A 12,729-nucleotide genomic window follows, 5' to 3' on the forward strand; every position below is an offset into this window, starting at 1 on the left:
GAGAGATTTGGAGGGAGAGTAGAGCACATAAAATTATTGATAAAGTAAATTACCTAATTTACCCTTATTATATTTATAAAATTACAATGTTAAAAATAAGGGGAAGGGCTAATTACTCCCTTCCCCTTTACTAATTATAAAAACATCCAAACAAGGTGGAGGGTAATCATTCTCTTCTACTCTCTCTCTCTCTCTCTCTCTCTCCCAAACAGGCCATTACTCTCTCGCTAAAATCAAACACTCAAAATTCCCAAACTCTCTCTCTCTCTCTCTCTCTCTCTCATTCTTCCTCACTCTCCCTCTCACTCCCTTGCCGCTCAGCCTGCCCAGCCATCCCTTCCCGCCGCTTGCTTACCCACCTTCATTGCCTCACTCCGACGGTATAGCTTCCCCTCTTTTTATTTTTTTTAAAATTTTTTTCTTTTATATAAATATTTGTCTTTGGTTTTTGGTTTTCTCAATATGTGTCATGATCAATGTTGTCTTTGTGTTTGATTAGATTGTCAATCATTATTTCAGTTGTATTGTTGATGATCTCTGAGGCTATGACGAAATTTATTGATTTTTTTTTTCCCGTTTGGTTGATTACAATGTTATGGAAATTTTGCTTTTTCTTTTTTGAATTTAGAAAAATCAAAAGTTGTACTGAGTTGTTAGTCATTGAAGTAGGTGATTTAGGGTATGTTCCTCCTTGATGAGGAAGGTATTTTCAAGGGTCAGTATGGATTTGTTCAATCCACTGAGCTGTAATAGGGATTAAAGTTTTTATCCCTTGGTTCATAGGCTTTGAATGGGCTTCCAAAGTAATTAACAAAGGAAGGAAAGTAAGTAAAGAAAACTCTATTAAAAGATTGACTTTTATTTTAAATACATTTATAAGATTGACTATTGTTACAAATTATTTTTTACATGCAAAAGTTTGGAAACTGGAATCATTCAATTTGGTTTTGCTACTAACCATGAATAAAAAACATGTAGTTATATTCTGACAAATGAAAAATACACAATGTAGGTTGAAATAGTATATGAGATATTTGGTTGGTCATTAATCATTATTCTAATTTCCTATAGCAGTGAAGCAATAAACTTGTTTTGGGAATACTATTATGTGCTTTAAATTTATCCACCCACCTTTAGCAGTAAAAGTTTGAAAAATACGACTTTTAGCCAACGCCCTCAAAGTTATATCCCCAAAGTAAGAGCATTGAGTATTATGTAGGAACTATGATGGCATATGTAAAACCATTATATATATGAAGTGGCTATTTCAAATTTTAATTTGGTTGCTCTATTTTGATTCCCTCCTCTAAACCTTGAGTTCTGTAAGAGTATTTTGTCTTGTTGTTGGTGCAAGTTTCCTTTGGAAATAATGCAAAAATAATTAGTTTTTTTTTTTAGCACAATTAAGTATAAATAAGAACAATTAAGTATACTGAGAGGAATGCCATGGTGGCTGCACATGGCATTTGGTGGTGGTGTGGATTTGACCCATGGTTTTTTGGGTTTTATTTTTGTCTTTGGAATATTTTATTTCCTTCTATCATGGTACTATAGGTTGTGGATTTACAGGTGTGTTAGCTAGTGGTGTGGGTTTGAGTTATGGCCCTTTGGTTTTTCTTTTCTTTTCTTTATTTTTTTTTTATTAAATGTTTTCTGCTACTGTAGTGGCTATTGGATTGTGATTCTAGGTTTTTTTTTGGTATCATTCAGTTCTAGAGTCAAGGAACATGTGATTTCTTTATTATTATTATTATTATTATTATTATTATTATTATTATTATTATTATTATGTGACATAATGGGAGAATGAAATGCAATTTTTTCCTTTTTACATAACATGGTAAACATTCACTTTTCTGAGTTTTTGAAGCAAATGTATATTTGGGAAAGACTAAAGAAAGAGAAAGGCTATACTCCCCACTATTGGATGTACTACAGTGAGTCAGTGAGTACACTCTTTTAGATCTATTCTTCGTACTTTTTTTTAATCTTTCTTTTTGAATTGATAAATTTATAACTTGAAAAATTAAGAAAAGTCAAACACTAAACAGTTGAGCCACTGATAGCTAGTAATCATGCCTTCTTCATTAGTCAGCATTCAATGGTATTCTGTTTTGCACTCTCTAAGGTTTGGTTTAGTTTTTTATTTTTTGAAAAGTATGTATTCTATTTTGTTTTATTAGATGAATCTTTTGTCTTTTTCTTTTTAAGTAGAGATAAAACAAAAGACAATGTAAACGTCTAAAGAAGAAATAACCTTATATGATTTTTAATATTTTTATTTATTAATCTTTAAGTCTAATCCCTGATATTTGAGCGGGTCAAAGCATCCAAGCCCAAAACCGAACTTGAGTACTTTGAGGATAAGCGTAACTTGGTAGTAGATTGATAATTCCTAGTTTTTATTTGCAAATTCAATCTACTTATGTAATAATACAAAGTTTGTTTCTTGGATTGGTTTATAGTAGCGAGCTTTTTATTTTCGATATTGTTTGCATTGTAATTTGTGTTGATTCTTCAAGCTTGGTAGTATAGTATATTTGCATTGTACGAATCTGAAAGTGATTAGTTATTATCAATTTTTTTAATCTGCGTTAATTTAAGCTTTCAGCTAAAAAAGGCTAATTCTAAAGAATTTTTGAATTTTATTAATCTAGAGGCTTAGTTGGATGGAATTTTTGACTTTTTGATAATTGGGTTATGTTATTTGTTAAGTTTTGTTTCCAAAACTTAACCACTAGCAGAACACAATACCAAAAATCCTAATAATATACAAGTTGAAAATTCCATCCAACTAAGCATAAAGCTTTCTTAGAATAACATATTAGGCTTTATCCTTTAGATTAGATTTTTTAACTGAAAGCTTCATAGGCTTTTGAGGATGTGGAAAGTTCGGGAGACCAGCTGCATGCTTCTTTTAGTAGTTCTTTGTTTGATTGTTCTCAGGCTTGGCGACTCACATTTAGTGATTCCCTTCCTTTGTTCATTAGTTCCATTCTCTCTTGTATTTAATTTTCTTTTCTGTTATTTTCTTTTTTCTTCTTTTTACATTTTGCCTTCTTTGTGCTATTTTTGTATAAAGTAGCTTTATCAATACAGTTTTTATTATTTGTTTTTTAAAAGAATTGTTGCTCTTGCTTAGCAATGTTATTACAAAAGATAGTTATTAATTGATAGTGCTCCGGCTTTTTCTTAATGTTGTTTTGCACATGGAAAATTTTTATTGTGATGTGGGCAAGTTAAAGGCGTGCACCTAAGTGAAACTTGTGAGTTTGTGTTTTTGATTATGTTTTATATTTTGTTGTGCTTATGCAGGAAGATTTATGGAAGGAAGTATTCCCTGTTGGGGCAGAGGTTTGCTAATTCTTTTTAATTCTCTCATCTTAAGTTATTATAATTTGTCCAGTTATGGCTAATATTTTATAGTGAAATTATAACAGTGGGATCAATTGGACGATGTCTACCAATTCAACTGGAATTTCTCTAATCTAGAAGTGAGTTACAAACATTTCTTGGACTTCAATATTTCATTGAGGTTTTCCTCAATATAATTTGTGGAAGTTATTTTCTTAGGCTTGCAATTTCTCAATTGCTAAATAATTGCCGTAACTTGGTTAGGGCTTCATTTTTCTATTATTATTATTATCATTATTTTTCAATTTTGAATTAATAGTGGCTTCTTGAGTTGCAATTTTCACTGGGTTTATACATTTTGCCAGTTTGGATACAGCATTTTCATGTTTGCCTGTTTTCTCTTTTTTTTTTTAAGCCGCAGTTGTTGACTTTTTTTCATGAACAGTGCATGAGTGCACTCGTGCACTGTTCAAGGGACCCACAAACTTCACTTTTCAGCTACTTTTTCATTAAAAATGGGTCTCATGGCACTATTTACACATTTAAAAATTATTTTGCTATAGTGTTTTCAGTTTATATACATATCACCATGTGGCTTTTGGGTACTTTACATTTGCCTCATTGATTTTCCTCCAAGCCTTCGGCTTCTTCAATCTGCAACCAATGGTAAAACCTATGCTCATATTTTTAGACGCTTGAGGCTTCTCTGGTCTAAACCATGTGGCTGTTACTTTAAGGCACAACTTTGAAATCTGGAGTTGAAGGCTTGGAGCATTGTATCTTGGATGCACAATTTACTTGATCCTGCCTCCATAGTTGTGGTATTTATTTTTTGATAAAGGACTTTTGTTGTCAATTCTTTTGCAACTCAATTGAAATTTTTTTGATGTCTTAAACTTTATACACTGTAAAATTTTGTATATTAAATTATTTTAAAAAACATTAGTTTGATTGATAATAATTTTTTAGGTTGACATCATGGATGTTGTTTGTGAGAAGGGGCTTTGATGCGGGAGATGCAGGGAAATTATTATTTAATATTATTTATGTTTGCAAGTCAATTGTATATTTATGTTTTAGGTCTTAGTAGTTTATTAGACTATTAGTATTTTAGTATTTTAATTTGGAGGCAAGGTTATTTTTGTAATAAGACAATTAGGGTTTCCTAGTCAATTAGAACTAGGGTTTAGCAATCCTTTATAAGCAACTTATTGTACTCCTCGTCGAGTTAGTTGATATTTTTATGAATGATAAAAAATGGCCGTTTGGTCTTTTCTTTGGTCTAGTGCCGACTCCAGGTCCACCCTAGGTGCTGACTCCTAGTGGTTTTCCCGCTTGGTACTGACTCCAAGTAAGGCCTAGGTGCTGACTCCTAGGTCATATCCATTTATTTTATTGTTGTTTCATTTTGTTCTGATTGTCCTGTGTCAGGCTTTGCCTTGAAAGTGTTTGTCAATATTTTAGTTCATTTTTATCTATTTTCATCAATTGAAACTTTTTAACGTCTTAGTGTGCGTTTGGGAGGGGCTGAAATGCCCAGCGTCTGGGTTTCAACCCTTTCCCCCTTTTTTTTTTCTTCACTGGGACGTGCATTGTGTATTGTTCATTGGCCATGAACAGTGATTTTAGGCCAATGAACAGTAACTTTAAGCGTGAACAGTATATTTTACACATTAAAAAATTATTTTGCTACAGTATTTTTCAGTTTTCAGTTTCAGCTACATCCAAACGGACCCTTAGACTAAATTTAGAGGGCGTTTGGATAGCAAAACGTGCGTCCACGTTCAACTTTTTTTTTTTTTTTTTTTCCACGCACATCTGTCACTGTTCATTGGCCATGAACAGTGATTTTAGGCCAATGAACATTACTTTTTGGAATGAACAGTAATTTTTACACATTAAAAAATTATTTTTGTACAGTATTTTCAGTTTTCAGTTTTTAGCAATAAGTTCTATCCAAACAGACCCTTAGAGGGAAAGGAATTTTTTTTTGTTGAAATTTAACCCATTTAAGCTGTATTCTTTAGCGATGAATATGATTTCGTCACTAGAACATAGTTTTAGCCACATTTTGTTACGATTTTAGCGACGAATATAATTTCATCGCTATAGCAAACTTTTAGCTGGATTTTGTTATGATATTTAGCGATGAAATTCAGATTTTGTCACTATAACATACTTTTAGTGACGAATTATGGTTTCATCGCTAAAACTATGAAATGAAAAACCTATTTTGTGTGAAATTTTTAGCGACGAAATTCAGATTTCGTCGCTATAGCATACTTTTGGTGACAAATTATGATTTTTGTCGCTAATACTATTCATAGCAACACCTACAGTGACGAAATCTTTCGTCACTAAAAATTTCAACTTTTAGCGATGAAATGTTTCATCGCTATAGATTAATTAAGTTCCTGCCAAAATTATTTTTCCCCTTTGGTGCTCATATTTTAGATCATCAATAGTGACGAAAATTACTTTTCGTCGCTAAATGTTATAATTTTTTTTTCATTATTAGTAACGAAATCCATATTTCGTCGCTAAAGCTGTATTTTTAGTGACGAAAAATATTTCCTCGCTAATTTTTGTTGCTAAAAATACATTTTGTTGTAGTGAAATTTCAAATGAAATTTGTATTAATTGAACATGATGCATTTCTATCTATTTTTTAGGTTTACATTGTGGATGTTGTTTGTCCTATACTTTCTGCATTTCTACCATCTGTTAGCTTTAATTCTTGAGTTATATGTATCATTGTGAACACAATGTTCTTCTATTTCAATAAAATTCCTATTACTTATATAAAAAAGAAATTTGTATTAATTGAAATTAATATGGTTTGTATAAGTTTTTAGTATGACACTGACATATATCAAAATTGATCTTTAACGTCAGGACTTAGAGCATTTTTTTTATAAATTTTTTGCCCAAATTTTTTGCCTCACCATTTTTACCTTTTTAATATGTCATGAGGACAATCATTTTGTAATGTGTATTTTTGTTTTCCTACCACTTTTTGATGCAAGCAAGTGTTTTGGTCTCTATTTCACTGTTCTAGTACTTTCTTGTTAGGCAACAAATAATTTTATTCTTTAGTGAGTGTTGTTAGTGCTAGTAGATTTTTTTTTGTTGCATAACTCAAACAAATATTTCATATTTCTGGCTTGTTAATTTGCTTTGGATTCCTGTTTTACAGGTTGTATCTCATTTCCCTCCCTTTGATAAGATAGGGATTAACTTTGTTGAGAGAGAGGCTGAAGAAATTATCCCCATGAAACAAATGAAAATGGATTGGGTTCCTTATATTCCTCTTGAGGATAGGAAAGGGATCTCTATTGTTTATTAATTACGGGGTTTTTTGAACTGATATCATAACACTTTTCTTATGGGCATCTTCAAAAATTTATTTGTTGATTTCTTTGTATTAAGAGGATCTTGTGTGTGCAGAGCTAATATACTTCATCTGTCCCCTTTGTTTTGTTTTGTTGGTTTTTGTTTTTGTTTTCTCCTCATTGATACAATTTGATTTATTTTTATTTTTTTGCTGTCATTGTAAATATAATACTTCTATAGAGATAGCCAGGTTGATAGGCTCAAGTCTCAAATATATATATTAAGATGCACTCAAAGAAGGTACCATTTTGTCACTTTCTCTCTTTCCCCTCTTTATATATATTTTCTATCTCTTGGATTTCTTACTTATATAGTGAATGCTTAAAATCTATTCTCTCTTTCCCCTCTTTATAAATTATGCTTCATAATTTCGTACTTATATAATGAATGCTTAAAATTTCTACTGTGGTGGACTGTTTATTTGGAGCAAGTGGGTGGCTTGCATAGTATCATAAGGTGGTGTACATTAATTTTGGAAGTGTTGCTTGTGTTTTGTGTGTATATTTGGATAAAATAGGTTGAGTCTCACACTCTCTCTGTTAATGTGTGTTTGTGTTTTTTTGGGGGTGGGTTAGTTCTTTCCTAGTCCGAAGGCTGTGTGTGTATCCTTTACTCTTCTTGCTTATAAGGGTTGTGGGTCAGAAATAAATGAGTATAAAGTGGGAGTTGGCGGTTTTAAATGTTACTTGGAAGTTTGAGATTGCTTGATTGTTAAATCATCTTATTATGGAATGCAAAGGGGGCTAAATATACATAATGAATCAAAATATTAGAAGTTTTGGATGCTTGTTGCATGCTAAGTATTTGATAAATTACCTTTATGAGGTATACAATTAGATTACTTTTTGTTGTTGTGAGAATTGTTATATAAGGTTATGAGCTGTATTCCTATTGTGTTATTTAGCAACGTTGTCGTTAAATGAACTTATTACATTGTCTTTATTATATTTAGGATGGTGATGATGTGGGTGATCATTCTCCTACTGTGCAAAATCAATTATCAAGCTTGTGTTTATTTTTTAGTTTGCAACTGTGATGTAACATTCTAGACATTTGGAATGTCTTGTATTAGGCATAACAATTATTATAGCTAGAAATTGTACTATTGTATTATATTTGTTTTGATAGTTTGAATATGTTTGATTATTGTAGGGTCTAAATTGGCGTGTGTCAACTAGATCTAGTCATTTATTTTATATTGATTTTTGTTTAGCTATAAACAAGTTGGGAAAACAAAATGTAGGTAAAATATTTCTGCTCAATTTTATTTATTTATTTTATTTTATTTTATTTTTGTGAAAAGCAGGACCTATAACAGCGCTTTTGAAACTGCCGCTATAGGCCTTTTCAAGCTTGTATTTCAAAATGCCTATAGTAGCGCTTTTAAAACCGCCACTCTAGGCTATATTAAAAAAGGACCTATCCTAGCGTTTTTAAACTGTCGTTATAGCTTGTATTTAAAGAAAAAAAAACCCTATAGCAGCTGTTTAAAAAGTGCTGGTATAGGGTTTGAAAAGCATTGGGACCTATCTCGACGCTTTTGAAAAGCGCTGGTGTAGGTCCGACGAGCCTATATCGACCGTCATTGCGTGGCAGTTTGAAGCACCGGGAAAAAAAACATTGGGATAGGCATTTTGACTCTATTTCGGTGCTTTCTGGGGTTATCCCAGCCGTTGTAGTGTAGGTTCTACCAATGTTTGATTGATACTTGTTCCGGTAGATTCTTGTGTAGTTAGACGGTACATAAAGTCTCATATCTCACAAGGAGTAACATATAAGTTTTCCAAAAGTCTGAAAAATGTCGTTAGGGTTTCCTTTTTATATGTGGAGAAGTTAGAATGAAACCCTAAACATTTTCGTGAGCTTGGGCCTTATTTAAAACTTCTGTAGAATTTGATTTCTGCGATTCTCGATTAGTTGAGTCTAATTTCTTAATCGGTTGAGCAAGGCAGAAAGTTATTCCCTTTTACTACAGTCAGCTCGAACTTGAAACTTGAAACCAACACTTTTAAGCATTGCCTTTGGGTTTGATTGACAAGCAATTGAGTATACACATCACATTTGAACATTGACAATCACACAAAAGAAATAAGTATTTATTGAATAATAGATTTGTGTGTTGTGTGTGTGTATCAAATGTGGAAAAATCCTTAGATTAGAGTGAAACTTCAATAATCAATTCAATCAAGTCATACACAACTATTACTAAGTCAAGTGATCTATCTCAATTATAGAAATGAACATAAAAGACCTCCTACAAGAAAATGATTACAAATCTTTGAAGCTTTTCTTTTAGCTTTTTTCAACTTATAACTTTTGGCCATTTAAGAACAATATATCTCATTTTGAGATCGATGCCTAAATTTTTTGATATTTCAATTTTGAGAGCAAGCCTTTGGCTTTTTGGGCACTATACATTTTAATACAAGTTGCTTTCCCTTTTTCCTAGTCAAATACTAGTATGTGCGATGGCTTTGGCAGCTCATTATCTCTTTTTAAGATTTGACATTTGTTGAGCTATAAAGCAAAAACATAAAATGTGGAAAGATATATAGGCACAAGTCTATGCATGTATCAAAACCATAAAGTCTATTGACTAATCATCCATGATAAGCTTGAAGATCGATTTACAACAATCATACATAGATGTCAAGATTTTTTCCACAAAGATAGATGTACATACATAACAAGCTAAGTTTGTAAGTGTGCTACGCCATTAGTACGAAGGTACTAGGCTAAACTCACATGTGATAAACACAACACAAGTGATCAAACTTTTTGGAAAATTTTCAATTTTTATGGTTTTTGAATTTTTCAACATCCTAAAAAATAGAACATGTAAAGTAAGATCAACAAAAACAAACTAGAAAAAGAAACATGCTATAACCGAAAGCAATGACACAGGAAGTTTGTATATGTCATGATGCATGAAACTAAAACTCTAATTTGTTGGAAGTATATATGCATAGGCATAGTTAGTGATCATGCATGAGTTCCTTTCTTCACCCATACTTTATGAGTGTTTTGGGTGAGATCCTTAGATGGATGGGTATGACTGAAATAGCTTTCAAACCACGGGGTGAAGCTAGCAAGGCATAATGAAATGTTCTTCAACATTTCCATAATGTTTCTAATGAGTTGTCCCTCATTATCTCTTTTATCTTGTATTCCCTTTGGCATTCTTCTTGAATTGTCTTGGCCACGCATAGAATCAACCTTCTTGAGTGCATGAAGCTTGAAACAATTTGGCCTTGTATGCCGAAGCACTCCACAATGATGACAACAATGCTTCACTTGAGGCCCCCTTTGATTTTTGGGTAATGACTTCCCTTTATCCTTTTGTTTTGCATCAATGGTTCTCTTTGCAACGACAAGGGTCTTAATTTCAGGCTTTACCTTTTTGAGTTTCTCTAGATTCTTGGCCGATATGAACCTCACTTCCTTCTTGGGTTTGCTGCTAGAGCTTCCTTCACCGATATAAATTAGATCGGTCTTATCATGTGAAGATTTTTGTGAAGATAGCAGACTGTCAAGTTTCTTGGTGTGTTAGGACATATGAGATTCATGTTAGGAACATATGTTATCATGTATTGGCTATTCCTTTGACAAAACGCACTTTACTTGTATTTGGGTAGATCTAGGAAGTGTTTAATACTTCAAGGAATAAGGTTTCAAGTTCAAGTGTTAAAGCCATGCAAGTCTATTCAAGAATCAAGTAATGAAGTGCTGGTTTTTAAAACTCAACAACTAGCTCGATAGCTAGTATCTATCGAGATTTAAAAGGCTGTCTAAGCCCGAAACTTGACAGATATCGAGAATTATGAAAATCAGATTTTCAGTTCTGATTTCATTCCAATCCGTGAGTATGTGTTTGAGTTTTCTTTTCTCATAGCCCTAAACATATATAAAGATTATTTTAAGGGTCATCATAGAGAGCACAATTGCACAAGTGTGAAGCAAAGCGTTGTTCATGTAAATTGTAACCGGAAACCTAGTTTGCCCTAGTTCATCATGACGAAACTGTTGTGTTTGTACACTGTAGGGTTTTGTGATCAAACGACTTTGTGATCTTCATCATGTTGATGAACTGAAGAACTTTGCAGCCAACATCCTTCTCAAGTTGATGATCAAGTCGCATACTGGGATATGCGTATCTATTGGTCAGTCACATACTGGGAGCGGTGCATTGAAAGGAGAGATTGTCACTACATAACAAGTCCAATTGGGTATTGGGGTAAAGGTTCAACTGTAGGTTAGTATAAGATACTGGGATTCCTTTACTTGTAACCACTTGTTGTGATAATAGTGAATTCTCTGGAGTGGTGACTTTAAAATCACCCGGTGGGGGTTTTTGCCTTGGAGGTTTTCCCTATTTGAAAACAAATCTCTATGTTAACTTTATTTTCCCCTGCATTTTACTTTAGTTGGTGATTTGTTTGTGCTGCCACATACATTGCATGTTAATTTGATTAATTAATAAATTTGAGTAATTTATCAATTAATTTATCATAAGGGGTCAATACATTTTTTTTTTGGCCTATCATGGTGGAAATGCGCTCAACCTTGACATTTGCTTGAATAATTTCAAGTTTGAGAAACTTGATTTTAGAATAGGCTTCCACCAATTCTCCCTTAAGCCTTTCTACTTCACACTTCGCTTCCTTAAGTTGCACATGGGTGCACCTATGCTCTTCTTCAATTTTCTTCATCTTTTTCATGGCATTATTCGCAACCTTAGCATATTTGCAACAATCTTCTAGCAAAGCATCATAGACTTCTTGAAGGTTCTTCTCACCTTCATTGAGGCACACATCTTCATCATCCGAACCTTCAACTTCTTCACTGTCCGAATGCACACCAAGCTCATCAACCAAATTGCTCAAATCATCCTTAGAGTCAACGAAGGTGATTGCCATGAAGGCCTTACAGTTTCTGTCACTATCACACTCTCCTTCCATGTCTGAATTTGAGCTTTCGGAATCATTAAGGGTAGTGGCAAAAACTTTATCCTTTGCTTTCAAATATGTGGGGCATTCTTTCTTTACATGCCCATGCCATTTGCACTCAAAGCATGTGACCACTTGAGATGGATAAGAATCTTTGGAATCCTTCTTCTCGAAATCTTTCTTGCCCTTCTTGATGCTTGAGAATTTGTCCTTCTCAAAACACTTCCCATCTCTCTTGAACTTTAAGAACTTAGGGAAGTTCTTAGCTAGGTACACCACTTCTTCTTCCACCTCATCCTCATCCGAGGAGTCTTGAGCTTCCAATCTCTCATTGATTGTCTTGAGTGCAAGAGACTTGCCCTTCCTTTATGATGGGAGAGATAGCTCATAGGTTTGAAAAAAACCGATGTGTTCTTGAATTTTAATCTCATCAAGGTCATTGCTCTCTTCGATGGTGGTAACCTTTGCACGAAAGCTCTCCGGCAATGATCAGAGAATTTTCCTCAAAATCTTGGAGTCCTCTGTCTTTTCGCCCAAGTTGAACTTTCCAATCACCACTTCATTTAGCTTCCCATAAAACGTGTCGAATGACTCGTCTTCACTTATCTTTAACTCCTCGAAGTGTGTGGTAAGCATTTGCAACTTGGTATCCTTCACCTTTTTGGTTCCTTCATAGGTCATCTCCAAAATTTGCCACGCCTCCTTGACAATTGTAACATGAGAGATCTTGTGAAATTTAGCATGAGAAACAACCAAAAAATAGCATTTAAAGCCTTAATATTTACATTAGCTGCCGTGAGGGCTGACTTATTCCATGTGGATTTGGCGGCCTCCGGCCTAGTCTATAGGGAGGTACATTGAGGGATTGTGATCGTTACATCTCAAACGGGGTCTACGATCGCACTTAGGTAATGAAACCACAACAAGTGCACTTGCTCTGATACCAATTGAAAGCTCGAATATGTGTGAAAACACAAGAGCTGTTTAGACCTCCAAATAAAAATTACGGCTCGGTTGATTTTACTCTAACTTAATT

General features: G+C 33.5%; 1 protein-coding gene across 3 annotated transcripts; it reads left to right on the forward strand.

The window, feature by feature from the left end:
* The first annotated feature begins 257 nt into the window (after nucleotides 1-257).
* Nucleotides 258-7,967, forward strand: LOC142641985 (protein HEAT INTOLERANT 4-like). Of its 3 annotated transcripts, none has more exons than XR_012845562.1 (4): nucleotides 258-380; nucleotides 3,316-3,354; nucleotides 3,441-3,494; nucleotides 7,700-7,967. XR_012845562.1 is itself a non-coding variant. In XM_075816319.1 (4 exons), exons 1-4 carry the CDS (start codon nucleotides 1,838-1,840, stop codon nucleotides 6,698-6,700), a joined length of 351 nt encoding a protein of 116 aa, XP_075672434.1. In that variant the 5' UTR covers nucleotides 1,823-1,837; the 3' UTR covers nucleotides 6,701-6,838. The 3 variants fall into 3 exon arrangements, 1 of the variants encoding a protein (XP_075672434.1); XR_012845563.1 differs by lacking the exons at nucleotides 258-380; nucleotides 7,700-7,967 and adding exons at nucleotides 1,823-1,937; nucleotides 6,551-6,838; XM_075816319.1 differs by lacking the exons at nucleotides 258-380; nucleotides 7,700-7,967 and adding exons at nucleotides 1,823-1,945; nucleotides 6,551-6,838.
* The last annotated feature ends 4,762 nt before the right edge of the window (nucleotides 7,968-12,729 follow it).

Source organism: Castanea sativa, chromosome 7 (genome assembly GCF_040712315.1).
Source record: "Castanea sativa cultivar Marrone di Chiusa Pesio chromosome 7, ASM4071231v1".
NCBI classification, from domain to species: domain Eukaryota; kingdom Viridiplantae; phylum Streptophyta; class Magnoliopsida; order Fagales; family Fagaceae; genus Castanea; species Castanea sativa.

Excerpts from the sequence above, each read along its gene's own strand:
- LOC142641985 (XM_075816319.1), top strand. The coding sequence starts at position 1,838 with ATGGTAAACATTCACTTTTCTGAGTTTTTGAAGCAAATGTATATTTGG. Across the intron at positions 1,946-3,315 it reads GGATGTACTACAGTGAGTCA|GAAGATTTATGGAAGGAAGT; the intron begins GTGAGTACACTC and ends GTGCTTATGCAG. Across the intron at positions 3,355-3,440 it reads TATTCCCTGTTGGGGCAGAG|TGGGATCAATTGGACGATGT; the intron begins GTTTGCTAATTC and ends AAATTATAACAG.